This window comes from Pongo abelii, chromosome 6 (genome assembly GCF_028885655.2).
Source record: "Pongo abelii isolate AG06213 chromosome 6, NHGRI_mPonAbe1-v2.0_pri, whole genome shotgun sequence".
NCBI classification, from domain to species: Eukaryota; Metazoa; Chordata; class Mammalia; order Primates; family Hominidae; genus Pongo; species Pongo abelii.
The window spans coordinates 92494706-92513497 of record NC_071991.2 but is presented as its reverse complement, the minus strand read 5'-3'; the positions used below and the strand labels follow the sequence as shown (position 1 = coordinate 92513497).

The window sequence follows — 18792 nt, the reverse complement described above, 5'->3', positions numbered from 1 at the left end:
GCAACTTTGACATTAAATAGGCTTTGACATCTTTTAGGAAGCAAAAAATGAATTTGCTACAAAATGCCCAGTGTAAGGGAATACCCTACTAGTAATTCAGTGTAGAGATATCCACATTATCTTCTGCTTGACTAGGATACCCAATAATGATATATTAGGTTTATATCATGAGCATATAAATGAATCATTTGTAAGGCATATTTTAAGACTGTAGTTTTTTCCTTGGTATATTTTAATGTACATTTCCATTGCCTACTCATCTCAGGTTGCTACTATATACAAAATGAAGTACTTAAACATGGCTTCTTTTTGTTAATATAAGAAAGTTGAGCTTTAAACCTTGTAAGCATCTAACATTTTGAATTTATCATCATAATAAAACATAATTTATGATAATAAAACATAATTCAGTGCCTTGTGTTCTTCAGGATTTTATTTCTGTAAGATTTTATTTCTCTTCAGCTGCATTTCTTTAAGTATTCTGAGACAGATGCGTACATTGCATGCATATATGTGAATATGCATTATTATGATTTTAGCCTGGTCTTAGCAGGTTGAAAGATGAAAAATGTGACTTACCATGGTGTAAGTCTGAACAGTGAGTCAGTGGGTCTCCATTTCTTATATCTTGTCGTCTTGTGCGTCTGAAACAATTACATTTAAAAGGTGTTATTGTATCCTTATTTTTCCCTTCTAGGAATTTGTCATAAGAATGAAGAGAAATAAATAAATAAATAAATATATATATATATATATATAATAGACTCTAGTAACTTACAGGAACAGATGAATCTACATCCAACTAAAAGATTTTTTTAAAAAACATTTCATTATGCCTGTAAGAGCAGTCTCCAAGATGATCAAAATGGGAAACAAGATCCAAATGTACTAACAACATGTTAAAAGTCTTTAAAGTAGTGATAACAGAGAATTCATGGCTTTTTCACTACCAGATGTCAGTCAATAACAATCTAATGTCTAGAAACTCAAGGTCTAACTTCTGTGGAAAAAGCACAAAATTTAAAATAATAATCCATTTTTTTCAATAAAGGGTATTAAACTTTTTCTGATTATTAATGAAGGAATAAGCTTGAAAATTATAATTCACATGAACGTTCTCTTTCTCTAAATGCTTACACATAATTCTTTAAAGAGACTTTTGCTAAATTTTATAATATTAAGACTAGAAATTCTATCTTTAAGCCAGTTTTAAAATTTCTTTTCTTGATTGTTATATCAACCTATCCTTTTTTCTTTTCTTTTCTTTTTTTTTTTTTTTTGAGACAGAATCTCGCTCTGTCACCCAGGCTGGAGTGCAGTGGCACAATCTCGGCTCACTACAAGCTCCGCCTCCCGGGTTCGTGCCATTCTCCTGCCTCAGCCTCCCGAGTAGCTGGGACTACAGGCACCCGCCACCACGCCAGGCTAATTTTTTGTATTTTTAGTAGAGACGGGGTTTCACCGTGTTAGCCAGGATGGTCTCGAGCTCCTGACCTTGTGATCCGCCCTCCTTGGCCTCCCAAAGTGCTGGGATTACAGGTGTGAGCCACTGCGCCTGGCCATATCAACCTATTCTTTTTTAAAACAGTTTATTTTATGATCATACGGCTACGATTGCAAACCAATTTACCTGTGAAGTGAATAAAAGCAACAATAAATGTTGAACTTAAGGGCAAGGCCTCCTCTTGCCAGAGGAATGAGAGAGAGAATAAATGAACTTACATTTAAGAGAAAAGCAAAGTTTGCTTATAAAAATCAAACGATTTCTTCTACATTCTACCCCCAGATCACATGTGAGCTGCAGCACGTTGTGGGTATCCTTTTTCTACATTTTGCTAATGGTTGCCTGGGAAGGAGGAGGTAGGCTCTAGTCATTGTGGTGCAACAAAGATGTGAAGTTCCAGGAAGAGGATAAAAATGGAGACTGGTTATGTGTAACAGCCTGGAAAAGATTGGGGGACACTTGCCCAACTGTTTGCTGCTGCTATTTTAATGGGTATTGTCTTGCTGCAAAATTAGTTACCATCCCTAAAAAGAGCTCTCACAAAGGCCATTGAGAATTGCAAATATGGAATTTGTTACTGTATTCATACATTTAGAAGTCTAAAGTATTTATAGATTTCTATTTGTAGAATTAGTGAAACTATCAAACAGATGTTGCACATTTCAAAATTGAGCCAACAAGAGAACTTGTGAAACACGAACTACAAAGCATTTGGGAAGGCATTTTTCACTGCCATTTAAGCTTTTGAAAAATGCCATCACAAAGAATATATAAATCATGAGGCTTCTAAACATCCTTTTTAAAGACAGCATGTCACTCATGAAATTGGATTAAGTAACATCTGTAAGGTATAACAAAACTGTGCTAATGAAAATTCCTTCAATCTTGAATTGTAGGTGTATAATAAATACTTTTCAAATATGTAATAACATATAGGTTTTAACTTATTATAGATGTCTTGATGATTTTCTTTTTATCTCTTCCCTTATTAAGAAAAGCTTAAAATTCAAATAGATTATTACTAAATTAGGTAATATTATAAACTTTCACATGAAGAAGAAATAATACTCATTTTAGTTCAAACACGAATTCCAATTTTTTTTTTTTTTTTCGAGACAGAGTCTTGCTCTGTCACCCAGGCTAGAGTGCAGTGATGCAATCTCAGATCAGTGCAACCTCTGCCTCCTGGGTTCAAGCAATTCTTCTGCCTCAGCCTTCCAAATAGCTGGAATTACAGGTGCCCGCCACCACACATGGCTAATTGTTGTATTTTTCGTAGAGATGGGGTTTCACCATGCTGGCCAGGCTGGTCTCAAACTCCTGACATCGTAACCTGCCCGCCTTGGCCTCCCAAAGTGCTGGGATTACAGGTGTGAGCCACGGCGTCAGGCTGAATTCCACATTTTTAAGTAAGATAAAAGCCACCTAGAGTTAAATGTTTTTGAGAAGCATTAACTTTTAATCTTAAAAAATTTAATTTTACTGCTGTAAAGATTGCATATTGCTATTCCTTAAATTACCTACGGTTTCTTTAATGAACAGACATTATCTCCACAGTAAGTTTTATTTTAAATTTGAAATCTCAACAAAATGAATGGTTATATAAAAGTAATACAAACATGTTACCTCAATTCTGAATGTTGAAGGTTTAATAATTGTATTTCTTATATGATATAATATAGCATATACATTTAATATTATTAACAGGATACTGTGTTTTAATCCTTTGGACTGCTTATATAACAGACTAAATTGTAGATGATTTTACATTCAGTCAATGTTATCTAAAGTGTGTAATCAAAAGATTTAAGTAGGCATTAGGGTCATTTCTTTGCTCAAATATTTTACCAAATATTCAAACTGATACAAATGTTGTAGGACATACCTCATTAGCTATGAAAATCTACATTCATAGCTTCTTTGAAAAACATAGCCATAATAAACAATAAAGAAATCAAATTATATTGCTTCTAAAATGCAGAGGTTTCATAAAGCTGGTTTCCATTTTATGTTTCAATAGGTTGATATACATGCTGTTAATCTTTGGGCTCATATTAACGAGATACTGTGTGTTAATTTCATCCACCATTCTCATTTCCTAAACTCTGCTAAATATTGATAGAGAAAGACATCCTTCAGTGAGTAGTAAAGGATATGTTTTTGAAAGGGCTATTTCGCCAAATGAAGAAAGAGTTATCTTAGCAACTTTTATTCGAGCATGTCCAAAAAAATACTTTTAAGTATTATCAAGAGTATGTTTAAGAGATATATAAGTACATATATGCCAGGCACGGTGGCACACGACTGTAATCCCTGTAATCCCTCTCAAAGGCCAAGGCGGGAGGATCACGAGGTCAGGAGATCGAGACCATCCTGGCCAACTGGTGAAACCCTGTCTCTACTAAAAATACAAAAATTAGCTGGGCGTGGTAGTGCACGCCTGTAGTCCCAGCTACTCGGGAGGGTGAGACAGGAGAATCGCTTGAACCTGGGAGGCAGAGGTTGTAGTGAGCCGAGATTGTGCCACTGCACTCCAGCCTGGTGACAGAGAGAGACTCCATCTTAAAAAAAAAAAAAAAAAAAAAATATATATATACACACACGCACATATATACATATATATGCACATATACATGTATATATACATATAAATATATATTGCATATGCGTAGATAGATATTTTATTACATGGTTTTATGTTTCAAGTTCAAACACTGCAAATGCAAGTTGATGCTATAATAATATAATAACACTTAAATTTTCTTGAAACAAATAGACATATTTTGGGATGTTAATCAAAATTACATATATCACATATTAAAATGTAATATTTTCAAAACTAGAAATAAATTCTTCCGGACTTTTTATAATTAGGCCCCTGTGTACTACCTAAGACTCTAAAGGAAAATAAATTCCTTTCTCTGATCATTTTCTGTTCATCCAGAGACATAAATTGCCTTATTAAGGTTTAAAAATGAGACAATGTTGCTGGATAGAAATAGAAGAACATGTTTGGAAAACAGAGTATTTTGGTCTAAAGGAACAAGACTCAGTCCAGATTCTGTTCATGACTTTCTCTTTGACTTTTTTTCTGATTGTTTTAACTATTTGAAGAGAAGAGAAAAAAACAAAAACAAAACAATCCCCTCCATCTGCTCCCAAATCTTTTTATTCATTAGAAAAAGTTGATGCACTTATTTGAAGAAAGCTATTTCAAACTTGGAATCAGATAGGATAAGTAGCAAACATTTCATTTATTTTGAATATTTTTCCTACCTCTTTGCAGTGGGAAAATAGCGAGAACATGCAGAACCATCCCAAGCACAATAAGGGTCTCGGGCGAGGCAACACTCAGCACAGGCTTTCCCGTAAATATCACACCGGTGTAAAGGGAGCTGGGCAACCCCAGCCGTTGAACCAATATATAGTTGTTGCTGTGGAAAGAGTTTACTGCTGTGACAAAAACTATCTTGTCTTTTAAATCTCTTTTTCTCTTAAAAAAGAGTTTATTTATATATAACTTCTCAGAGATAAATTAAGGGTTTAAAAAAATCATCCCTTTATTGATAATTTCTTTAAAGGCCTTCTAGACAAGATGGCAGTTTAAAATGGAGCAAGAGCAAGTTCTAAATATTTGACTGAAACAAGAGTCTTTTATTAAGTGTAAAACAAAGGGAAGATGAAGACAGTAATACACCAACCAATGTAATAATTTTCAAAGCTACAAGTTTTGTTCTTTGCAAGTTTGCTTTTTTACCTTTACTTTTATAATACTCATATACCAAAATGTCTTTATTACCATGTGTTCCAGATTGGCCAGAGGCAGGAACCATTGCTTCTGACTTCTCAGTACCCTATTGTATTGCCTGTGATGGAGTGTGCCCTTTCTTATGATACGGGAAGGGGCAAAATTTTGGTGCTAACATTTGAAAAATCTTTCGGCTCAACACCAAGAACTGTCTTACCCTTGCACTACCTCCAGGAAGATTACTTTTAAAAAGACTACTAAATTACTACCCTTCAAAACATCTTTGAAAAGAGGAACTAAGTACACTCTGGTGCAGTCTGCCAAACCAAAAGCTGAGGTGTTGTGGAAAAAGCATAGGGTTGAGCATGAAGATACCTGGATTCTAGGTCTCGCTGCCCATTAACACCCTGTGTGATCTTGAGCTATTCATATAATTTCTCTAAGAATTAACTTCCTTATTAAAATGAGCATGTTTAACAGGTCTTTAAAGGATGCATTCAGATAAACATTCTACAATGCATTTATTCTCAATGAAATTGGTGTTATTGAAAGAGCCAGAATATGGAAGATTAAAAAAAATTGTTTTTCTACTAATTCAGGATTTCAGTACAACTTTTAAAATGCCTTTAACAAAGTTGAGCCAATGTAACATATTAGCTGCAAATTTATTTAAACACAAAATGAAATAAAATTATTTTGCAATTTCTCCACATTTACTGTTATTGGCACCATAGCTCTCTTTTCTTGCACTAGAGGATTCAATAATTATAGTAAGCCTTAAGTAAAACTTACATAAATACTGAAACATGTAATGTTTTCATACATTGAAAAGACATCAAAAGTGTAGTTTCTCTAGTATATAAATAAAAAATAAGTTTTAGAAAAATCAGTCTCTGAACAATGATATGCGTTTTTAATACTACACATTTTCTAATAGTTAACAATGATTGTAAATGAAATTGCATTTCCAAAGGCTTTCACGTATAAACTGCATGTATAAATAACCAGATAAATTGAATGCAGACTGAAGTACCTATGAGAATCTAAGAAAATATTAAGGTTATAAGGAGTGTTTACATAGAAAATAGTTCTCTGCTTAAATCTCAGCAACTAACTTATACCTTATTACAAGCAAAGTAAATAAGGGGAAATGTAATACAATAAAATCTAAACCGTTGTGGAAACATTTATCTTCATTAATATTATTATTCCATTTCACTAAATGGAAAAAATGAAATTATAGCATACATTACTAAATGCTCATTTTTTTGCTATATTCAACTTTTATTATAGTATTGAATTTTGCTATAAACCAGGTCAAATTAAGAAATGATGGTTAAATTCTTTGGGAAAAATAGATTAAGTATTGTTAAGCTTTCCTTCCCCCTTTCTCTTTCTTTCTCTTTCTTTCTTCCTTTCTTTTTCTTTCTTCCTTTCTTTCTTTTTCTTTCTTTCTCCTTTCTTTCTTTCTTTTTCTTTCACAGCCTCCTTTTTTAAAATGAACTTAGACACTATTGAATGTAAGCAATTTCAATATATGAATGTGTCAATCCATACATTGTGTTTGCAACTATTTTGAAAAGCTACTCATCAAGTTAGTCCTGCAATCAAAAGATCTCTATGTTTGGCCAATAACTTCTAAGAAGCATGAGCAAAATGTATATTTATAGATTTTTTTAAGAATGTGACATTTAAGTAGGAAAAGTGTTATTACCTATAAATAACAATATCTAATTATGTCATATTCCTTTAGGGGAAAAACAGAGAAATAGTATGTGGAAAGAATAGCAAACCAAAATATGGCAGCTGAAATTATTATGACGAAAACCTAAAGTGTGATAAAATGCCAAAAGTAACTATAAATCAAGGTCATGTTCATTTTACCATAATTTTGCAGTATTATTAATGAAGTGCAAAAATAATTATGCTATCCAAATGAAATATAGGGTAAGCCTTTAGGCACCATTGAGCAGAATCCAGTCACTAGTAAGTAACCTGATGTGCTTTTTCTGCCCAATTTAGCATCACCACAGGCTTTCTCACTATCCTCCTTAACAAAATGTGGGATATAGCAGGAGATGGGTTCATTTATCCAGAAAATTACTTGCAACACTTCTTGTCCCTCTTGAAACTACTATCTCACTTTAAAAATGCCCATAAGCATGAATGAAATTGAGTCATATCTGAACGAAATCAAATCATTTCTTCCAGTTATGGAAAATAAAGGAAAAAGACACTGTCTTCTCTCATGGTATTTTAAACTGATAGATTGTTTTTCTTTGTCAGTAAAATGTTGGCTTAATATGTAATTTTTTAAATAGATTTAAAAATGCAAAACAGAAAGAAATGGTTTACAAAAACAGACGTGGAGTTAGCGCAATTAAGACTGGCAATGAGGCCTAACAGAGAATAAATAAATAATTTTAAAAATCATTACAGGAAAGAATATCCCAGTCTAGCTTCCATCCTGGAAATCCCCAGATTTCTTTGCCAACCTCTAACAATTTTTAGATTACGAGAACAGGTGAACACATACTTATGCAGTGTAAGATAACAGTATCAGGTCAATCATATCTGCACTCTGGGTTGCTTTAAATATCTTGGAGATTATCAATCTATTTTGATATGTCTGTGTGGGGAAAGGATACACACTAAATTTTACTGGCAGAGTAATTTAGTGTCTTGTTCAAGGGATAAAGTACGGTCAGAGATAAAACATGTAAACAGTTCAGAAATAAGATTTGCCAAATGATTCTTATTTTACAATTTTGTATGTAAGTTTTTACTCCAGTAAGTGAGGCATACCCTACTTCATTCTGGATTTTTCTGCTTTGTTTTTTTTTTTTTTTCTTTGTAGTTACCATTGATATACTGGACAGAAGAAAGTCTAGGTAACATTTATGGAGAAAAATTAGAGATTAAAATTATATTTGTTTACACATATTACACAGTATTTAGAAGCAATTCACTTTTCTGAAGTGTCTTGCCAAAGCATTCATTTGATATGAATAGAAAGACTATTAACATGCTGCCCTTAACCTTTGAATTCATGAAGTTTTAGTACTTACTTGGCAGTGATCGTTTCTTTGTTTTCCTTTGATATTTAGCCAAAGTTAAATACACATTTTGTTTTCTCTAGCATACAATACTACTGGAAAAGTAAAATTAACTTTTAAGTCAAGGTCCTCCAAACACATATAGCCAGTGAATAATTTTACTAGCCTCTAAAAATGCATTTTTGTTTATATTTGCAAAGTAAGAATAAATTATAATTTTTTTTAATATTCTGAAATATCACAATGCTATTTCAGGGTATACACATATATACATAATCAGAAAAGATGAAAATTATTATTGAGTATTGAGTAAATTATATTAAAATCACCAAAATACACTGTATATAAAAATTTATAACAAATAATGATCCAGAAAATAATGTTTATAGAACACAGATGAGATTGATCAAAAACATGAGGGCAAAGAAAACTATCTTCAGTTTCTAATCTACTAGCTTATTGTAAGAATGATATTTGTTTTCTCCTGTATTTTTGTATAATTGTTAACAAATCTGTGAAATTTGATAAATAGATATATCTATTGAAACACAAGAATTAACAAAATATTGGATATCCAATGGTAATACATAATGATAGTACCTGCTTAGTGGAAAGCTCCATTGCTGAAATAGCAGTCGGTTCCTAAAGGAGAAAAAGAAATATGTGAGGTGTTTGGTCAGTTAGAACAGCTAGCTATTAGTTAACTCAAGGCACTGCCATTAGTTTTCAGACAGAGAGAACTTCAGTGTCCACGAGAAGCAATGTGACTGGGAAATAAGACACATAAAGAAACTGCATAGATAAGGGTCAAATATGTGGAGCAGGCAATAAGATTGTGTCAATGTCATACAGTCTACATACCTGTAGTTGACCAAGTTGGGGTTATTGCTTGCTACAATATAAGGGAAAACATGAGCCTGCACAGTGAGCACAGTGAGAAGGTGCTGGAAAAAACATGTTTTGGACTTGTGTTAGGTGATTGGGGGAGGGTTCTAAGAAGTAGAGCTTTGTTCTACATTGGATGTGGTCAAAAAGCAGGGGTAATTCTATGGTTAAGTATCTTCATAAATCATTTGGGAGGGAAGAACAAAGTAAGGCTAAAGCTATGACTGGTTAAGAAGTAGCAATAACTCGTGATAAGCAGGATAGGGGATATATGGTCATTTTTGTGGTTTGGACAATGTTCATGTTTTTGTCTGTGTTTGGACATGATTACAAAATGGTTTTGCTTTTATCTTGATTCATCATGGTCTCAGAGCAGTCCTTTCTGATGTTGGTATTCTGTGAAAATTGTTCTGTTCAACTGGAGAACGCTGCCTTAGCTGAGAGTACCAGCCTCATTCCTAACAACACCAGTGGCAGCTGATGAGAGTAGGCCACTTTCCAGCTGATAAGGACTACAAGAGCTCAGGTGGGATGAGATTACTTCATTATTATGAAAAACACGGTTTCATGTGTGAGGACCTACACTCAGGTCTTTGCCAGAGAATATAATCTCTTTAACGTCTATTAACAGGTTAACATAGAAAAGTAATAACTAGGAAAGTAACACTCACCAGTGCACTTCATTAAGTGTTCTCTCTGAGGCTTATCATGAATGCATATAGGCTTGCATAAATAAATTGTGTTCTTTGATGTAGGCAGACTACCAAAAGCCTATATAACTGAACACATGAGTTTATATCCTTTAGGTTCATGGTCAATGAACTGTGCTGCAGTTCATTCAAGACAAACATTATGTATCTTTCATTCAAGACAAACATTATGAGAAGACAGAGACTGCTTGTGGGTTTCTGAGGGATCTGATAAGAAAGAGGCTTAGGTGGAACGAAGGGTCTTAAAAGACTTCACTGTGTAGGTGACCGAAGCTACTCAATTAAGTGTGAAGAGTTGGACTCTGGAGCCAAAGTGCCTGGACTCAAATTGTGATTCAAATCTGGCCAGAAATGCAGTACTAGGCAAAGTGTGTAAACTTTTTGTAATTCGGTTTTCTCATTTGAAAGTTAGATGGTACCTCTTATAGGGGTGGTGAGAAGACTGAATGAATTAATACATGTAAAACACATTACAAATGTGCTTGGTATATAGTGTTTATTCAAATCTCTCTTCCCTCTCTTCCTCTCTCATCTCTCTCTCTTTCACACACACATACACACCCACACACACCCACACGCACACACACATGCATTTCCATCTCATTTCCTTGCTTTAGTTTTTCTCTTTAGTGCTTATTACTGGTTATATACATGTATATTTATACACATCTTATCTAATAAATATATTATTAATAATATATCTTAATAATCAATAAATTTTATATAGATACATATAATTCATTTTTTGTCCTGTGAGTTTCTTCACACATCCCAAAGCAGAATCTGAGATAAAATCTTGTTTGCAGGTTTGGGGCAAGAGTAAAAAATTGAGGATTGAGAAGAAGGTGGAAAAAATCAATTAAAAAGTGTATTATGGAAGTCAACACTGAGAAAAAAAATCTGAGGATAGTTGACAATGACTCTCCAAATTGTCCACTGAGGTTTGTACCAAGAAAAGTACTTATTCATTCCATTCCTCATTGAACGCTCTCAGGGGGTTAAATCTCCCACAGCCCCAGCTGTGACTCTTGCTTGTCTTTTGGCCTGCTGGGGCATAAAGAAAAAGATTCTTCATAGGAATCAGAAGTGAGGTGAAAGGATGTGAGGAGGCAGCTGAGGCATCTCACGTGTCTTTCCAATTGCCTCTCCCCCTCAATTTGGGACAGAGATTTTGGCTGTTTATTTCACAGCCATATCCCTAGCACCTGGAATTACGCCTGGTATTTACAAGTTCTTAATACATATTTGCATGAATGAATATATGAATGAACAATTTCTTTACCAATGTTCCTTTCTCTCCTCTCTTCAACTTACCCCACTAAACTGTCTTTCTTCCATTTAATTTATATTTAAGATAAAGATAGCCCTCTTATTGTCTTTCTTTGTTTCTTATAGCTTAGCTGGAATTTCTTCAAAAATAATTTAGAATAGTCTACACTCACTGCTTTTGCTTGCTCATCTCTCATCCAATGCCTTCCCTGCTCAACCCAGTGAGTCTAGCTTTTATTCTAGAGAGGTGTCCTACTATTTTCAGAAGCAGAAATCACCAATGAACTGTGTATTGCTGATAGGACACTTTTCTGTATCCATAACTATTATTAGACTTTATTTTATAAGTTACTATTGACGGCTCATTTTTTCTTGACTGCTTCCTCTAATAAACCCCATTATGCCTTGGAATTCTTTATTAATTATTCCTTAATGACCTTTATCACAGTTTTCTCATCCTCCAGTCACTCCTAACATATTTACTGTTCCTTGCCCACTCCTTTCTACTCTCCTTTGGATTCTATTTTTCTTCCCTAGTAAGCTCTTGTGTTTTTGTTGTTGTTGTTTGTTTGTTTGTTTTTTGAGAGGGAGACTCGCTCTGTCGCCCAGGCTGGAGTGCAGTGGCGCGATCTCGGCTCACTGCAAGCTCCGCCCCCCGGGTTCACGCCATTCTCCTGCCTCAGCCTCCCGAGTAGCTGGGACTACAGGCGCCTGCCACCACGACTGGCTAATTTTTTTGTATTTTTAATAGAGATGGGGTTTCACCGTGTGTTAGCCAGAATGGTCTCTATCTCCTCACCTCGTGATCCGCCCACCTCAGCCTCCCAACTTTTGTGGTTTTAATTACTATGTGCTGTAGAACTGCAAATCTCTACTTCGAACCCTGATGGCTGAGCTGAGAACAGGATTTTCTTAACAAATTTAAGACAATCTGCCTGAGACACAAATTAAACAAATGATTTAGGAGGTACATTAATGTAATGGTATAATTTAGACATTTTCCATAGTTTCCAATTTTTATAGCTTAAATGAATTATATTAGTTATTAAATACAATAATTTTACACAAAAATTATCAATCATAAAGACACTTATGATGAAAAGAATGTCTATCAACTTTTTCTATGCAGAGATATAATCTTTAGAATTTAGTAGCCGCAAATCTCAAAAACTAAGGGCACAACACGTCATGGATACTCAGCTTTTTTTTTTTTTTTTTGAGACGGAGTCTCGCTGTCGCCTAGGCTGGAGTGCAGTGGCGCGATCTCGGCTCACTGCAGCCTCCGCCCCCCAGATATTCAGCTTTAAAAAAAAAAGTTGAAGACTGTATTTAGGTTTGTACAATATTGGAATCAATAACCAAAACAGAAATTTTAGAAGAGTAAGGAAAATTTTCCACAGATACTTCTTTCATTCCAACAATTTCACATGAAAAATAGTTATGTGGTTATTAAGGAGCTTATTTCATGAAGGTTTTTATAATATAAAGTTTACAATCAAAATTCAAAGAAAGTGTTTTTTAGGCAGAGAAAGATTAACAGCTAATGTAATTGAAGTGAAATTAGCCAGCTCTAAATACTTTCAAAAATGAAGCTGATTAATATTTATACATTTCATGTTCCTTAATAATACAAAAAAAAACAAATATCTATAAGGTAGATAAAAATTATTTCATATATGAATGGTGAAACATAAAAGAAACCCTAGTACATAACAGACTCCACTGTGTCATATTAAGATTTTAACATTCTTAAGATCCTAGAATCCATTAATTAAAGGAAATTTATTTATTATTTAGACCAGGAAATTAATAACAGTTTGGAATAAGATGTACTATATGCTTCCTGTGGTTGAATATTAATAGACAATATATTAAGATGACATTCATTTAAATAAGCTATGGGGATTTTTTCTGAGAAATAGAAGGTAGTGAATACGACTTCCATTTAAAACAGATATAGCTTCATAAGCATGTTTTCATGAAACTGGTTTCAGTTGCATTTAATTGGTGTTCGAGTAAAAATAAAATTAAAACTTAGCATCTTTTCAAGGCTTTCTACGTTCCAATTTACAATTTTTTTCAGATATTTTAAACTAGTCCTTATTAAACTTTCTCACTTGCAAAGCTTTTCAACCTGCTGATCCCAGGAGATTCTGACATAGCCTATTGGATGCTAAACACAAGGACACTTTTTTAGAATGAGTTTATAGACTAGGTTAGGGAAGTATCAATTATGTTTTCATTTGAACAAAAATTAAACTCTTTCATTTGTCTGCTTAGCTGTTCATGGAATATTGCATAAATTGGGTTTAAAATGCATGTGTTATCAACGTAACTGCCTTGCAATTCCTTACATTCAATAGAACTATAAATAAAGCCCACAGTCCTAAGAGCACTGCAACTTGTTGTAGCATTTCAGTCTCAAAACTAAACCCTCTTTGATTGTACTGGAAAGAAAATCCCAAACTGACTAGTTAAAATAAAAATCAGCATAAGTTAGGCTTTTATATCTTCTGAGTATTTTTATAAAACAAGGTATATGTATGGAATTTTCAAGCATTTTTAAAAGAGATTTTCATTTGTATAACTAGTTAACAATAGCTACCATTTACTAGTAATCTTTTTTTTTTTTTTTTTTTTTTTTTTTTGAGATGGAGTCTCCCTCTGTCACCCAGGCTGGAGTGCAGTGGTGTGATCTCACCTCACTGAAACCTCCACCTCCCAGGTTCAAGCGATTCTCCTGCCTCAGCCTCCTGAGTAGCTGGGATTACAGGCATGCGCCACCACGCCAGGCTAATTTTTGTATTTTTAGTAGAAAGGGGGTTTCACCATGTTGGTCAGGCTGGTCTCAAACTCCTGACTTCGTGATCCACCCACCTGGGTCTCCCAAAGTGCTGGGATTAGAGGCATGAGCCACCGCGCCCAGCCTTTACTAGTAATCTTAATTTTAAAACAAAACACTTTTTAAAAGTATTTATAATCACAGTCTTTACTGTGAGAAGAAGAAATTGAGGCTCAATTGACTTTAACTAACGTGTTCAGAATCACATAATAAATACAATTGAAGTTCAGGTTTATGATTGCAAATCCTTTTTGGAATTAGGCTTGTTTCTTAGTACTTTAATGTCAAATTTGGGGTATTTTATAGCAAATCAAAGTCATTTCTAGAGTCCTATACCAATGCCAGTTTTATTTCACCTCTTATTACCTATTAAAAATTTTACTCTAAAATGAAAATTTGTATTACTAAGGAATATTTTTCTTTCTATACTCTGATCGAGATTTGATTTCACCCCAAATAAAAGTATATTGGATGTAACTGAAACCACTGGAATGTGTATGATTAGTTAGGGTGTTTTCCTGAAACCAACCTCAAGATAGAAATGGGTGTAGCACTGGTTTTAATTCATGTATTTATATGAGGTTTGGTTATTCATTCTGTCAAGGACACATAATGAACATGGCCTCATGAAGATGATAATATGGTAAAATTAATTGGTTGGGTAACATTAAATGTCTTTAATAAAATCCAAGAATATCAGATACTACCATGACCCTAAATCTTTACCTTTTCTATTTCCTTGTCAAACTATCCCTGACCTTTTTTATAGTATTTTATTTTAAATGGATTGACTTACATGGCTCGAATAGAAACAAAGAAACTGTAAAATTTCTCTGCTTATTTCACTGTATATAGCTATGGCTTTAATGTGTTGTGGGTTTTTTTTTCCTTCCCACTGTAAAATTAAACAAAGTTTGACAGTGAAATATTCCAATTGCTAGACCACAATATATGTATGAACTTTGCCTGGTAGAATAGAATGTTGAAAGTAAATATTTCTCTAAACTCTGCCCAAATATGTTTTGTCTACTTGAGTGCCAAAGAAATAATAATGACAATAATGCATAGCAGAGAATATGGAAGAGAACTGAAATAGTTTTCTATCAAAGGAATATTGTTCATGCACAAACAATCTTTTTCCAAAATTGTAAAGTCCTAAACAAGCATTTCCATGCCAGCACAATATTATTTATTTACATTTAATTGTTACAGATTGATAATGAAACTTTTTCTTTTGCTTTTTCTTTTTTTTTTTTTTTTTTTTTTGGAGATGGAATCTCCATCACCAGGGCTGGAGTGCAGTGGCATCATCTTGGCTCACTGCAACCTCCATCTCCTGGATTCAAGCGATTATTGTGCCTTAGTTTCCTGAGGAGCTGGGATTACAGGCACCCGCCACTACACCCAGGTAATTTTTTGCATTTTTAGTAGAGACGGGGTTTCACCATTTTGGCCAGGCTGGTCTCGAACTCCTGACCTCGTGATTTGCACGCCTCGGCCTCCCAAAGTGCTGGAATTACAGGTGTGAGCCACTGCTCAATATCTTAACTGCTACACAGATGTCATCTAATAGCTATCACAGGTATAAGTTGGTTATGTATTTCTCTGGTAACTGCAAAATGCTAAAAAAAAAAATCTAATAGATATTAAGTACTCGTACCATCATGTATGGGTTGATGACAGAGATACATTCTGAGAAATACATCATTATGTGATTTTGTCATTGTGCAAAAAATCATAAAGTACACTTACCTACTACCTAGGCTAGATGATACAGTCTGTTGCTCCTAGGATACGAACCTGTATAGCATGCTACTGTACTGAATATTTTAGGCAATCATAACACAATAGTAAGTATTTGTGTATCTAAACGTATCTAAACATAGAAAAGGTACAATAAAAGTATGGTAGAAAAGATTTTTAAATGGTACACCTGTGTAGGGCATTTATCATGAATGGAGCTTGCAGGACTGGCAGTTGCTTTGGCCAAGTCAGTCAGTGAGTGGTGAGTGAATGTGGAGGCCTAGGACATTGCTATACACTACTGCAGACTTTATAGTCACCATACACTTTGGCTACACTAAATTTTTTTAAAGTATTTTTCTTTCTTCAGTAATATAATGTTAGCTTTCTGTAAATATTTTACAACATAAACTATTGAATTTTTAAAACTTTTTGATGCTTTTGTAAAAACACTTAGCTTAAAACACATATTGTACATCTGTCCCAACATGTTTTCTTTCCTTACATTCTTGTTCTATAAATTATTGTTATTTTTAAAATTTGTTATTATTATTTTACTTTTTAAACTCCTTTTGTTAAAAATGAAGACACAAACACATACACTAGCCTAGGCCTACACAGGGTAAGGATCATCAGTATCTGTGTCTTTCACCTCCATATCTTGTCCTACTGGAAGGACTTCAGGGTCAATAGCACGTATATTTGATATCTCTATATTATAGGAGATAACACATGATCTCCTACGATAACAATGCTACCTTCTGGAATACCTCCTGAAGGATCTGCCAGAGGATGTTTTATAAGCAATTTTTTGTAAGTAGAAGAAATACAATGTAAAATAACAACAGAAAGTAAAGTATTGAAAATGTTAGGCAATAGGAAATTTTAGGCCCATTATAATCTTATGGGACCACTGTCATATGTGGGATTTATTCTTGTCCATAATGTTGTTATACAGCGCATGACTATACTTGCAAGATTGTTGGTTTCCAAAGTCTCATAATTTTGTTAAAAGTCATTTAGTAGGTCAGTTTAAATTAACATCTTTTTAAATTAAAATTCTTGTTAATGTACTAAACAACATAGCTAAGATGTGAAATATAAACTTAAAATCCCTGGAGATATAAATAATAAAAATTCACGAAAGCACAATATCAATGCAAAATTATGCACATTCTAATTCATAATATCAGAAAATAATTAAATAATAAAAAAGAATCTTATTTTTACAATGTCGTGATATGATACAATTCTACAAAATAAAATGTAGAATGTATTAATAGGTAGAAAATTAAGTTCTAGAAACTGAGATGGATAACACATCAGAGTCTTTGAGCTGCATGAAGTCACAGACCATTTTTATAGTGTTCATCTCTGTATCACCAGAATTTAGCATTTTGCCAGGACTATCATATCTACTAATATACATTTATTTACAGTGGAAATTAGTTAATGAACCCTGTTTTAAAAATGTATTATAACTGAAAGGAAATATGCAAAGGAACCATGACAAATGCAAAAGTAAGAGATTCTGGAAATTAGAAATTCTTAAGATAACAATATTTTAGTGTCTCCTGTAACTTCATTTGCAACAGTAGTGGCAAAATTATTCTCCAGATAAATAAAGGTTCTCTACTGGAGAATAATATGGTGCAGAATCAGGATGATAATATGTGACTGTTCCTAGGTTATCTTTCTCATACTTGGGCACCTCACTTTAAGCATGGTCTCCTTGAGGAAGGCCTTAAATTCTTTAATTTCTTGTATTTCATTTTTTCATCAATACTAATGCATTCAGTCATTTAATATATGTTGGTTTAAAAGACATTTTAGGTTTTGGAGACATAACAATAAAGACAAGACAGCAATTTATATATCCACCCCTGAGTGCCCGTATAGTTTTCTAAATCTAAACATACTCTATAGTGGCCAACAGAGTCCATTTGGATAGTTGTTAGCTGTTGTTGTTTTTAATTTCTAAGATAAAGTACCAATGTGTTTGTTCATTGGGGTAATCTATGGGACATGGTGATTGATAAGGATTAGTCATCATTCTATACCAGACTGATAAATTAGATCACATTGATACTTTAGCATACAAATTATTATAAACAAATAAGACTAATGTGCCTGATTTTTAAAATCATAATAGAATTATGATTATTTTATTATTTTGAACACTTAAACCAAGGATTAGTAGGAAAGGCTACTGGGAATGTAGCTCATTTTTAGTTTAGCTAAACTAAAATAATAAAATTATATTAACAATGACATTTTGAGCTAAGTACCTGTTACTGTCTTTGAGGCATTACCTATAGTGTTTCTAATTCTTCCAGTGTCCTGGTGAAATAGGTATTACGCTCATTGTTTTACTGATGGTGGAGCTCAGAGGGATGGTCTAAGTGTTCCAAATGGATTTATCATGTAGATATGACTGTAGAGTCTAAACCCTTTCCAGTAGAACATTGTGTAGTTTGTTATCACAAAACATCTATGCTACAATTCACCAGTTGTATGTTTCAATGTTAATTATAATGCCTATTGAATGAATATATATTAGGAGCTTTCCATATTATACCTCATTTTTTCTTTAAAATACTACTGAAGAGTGAGGAATAACTTATTGTATATAGGTATGAAATTGTGGGGGTAAGACATCTTGGGAAAACTACTTACCATTAAAATATTGAATCAACTGAAAATTTGAATCCAGCCCATTCATTTTATAGGTAAACTACCACAGACTCCTGAAGACTAAATGAGATCACTTGAAGTTGTCAGACAAGATGCAATATTTTCTCATTTTTCTGTCTACCCACTTCTTCTAATACACATTTTTTTTGCAGTTATAAATGTCTCAATAGATGTTTGCTCTATTCTTTTATCAAAAAATTCAAATAACACATTTTCAGGCATGTATTTTTCTGTCATATGTCATTCATCATTTCAAGGTGTGCTTCAATTTAAACTATTTCTATTAGCTGACTTCCCAAAAGGAACAACAGACATGTGGCATATGTAAGACTACTTTAGTT

At 33.5% G+C, this 18792-nt stretch overlaps 1 protein-coding gene across 4 annotated transcripts in view; it reads right to left on the bottom strand.

Annotated features, from left to right (window-relative positions):
- SEMA3A (semaphorin 3A) overlaps positions 1-18792 on the bottom strand; it is a 518655-nt gene that overhangs the window by 17335 nt on the left and 482528 nt on the right. For all 4 annotated transcript variants that reach the window (XM_054559577.2, XM_002818291.6, XM_054559578.2 and 1 more), the window contains 3 exons: positions 8909-8950; positions 4781-4938; positions 580-644 (listed from right to left, as the gene is read on the bottom strand). In XM_054559577.2, coding sequence (XP_054415552.1) covers positions 580-644; positions 4781-4938; positions 8909-8950 — 265 coding nt within the window. The remainder of the gene's footprint in view (positions 1-579; positions 645-4780; positions 4939-8908; positions 8951-18792) is intronic.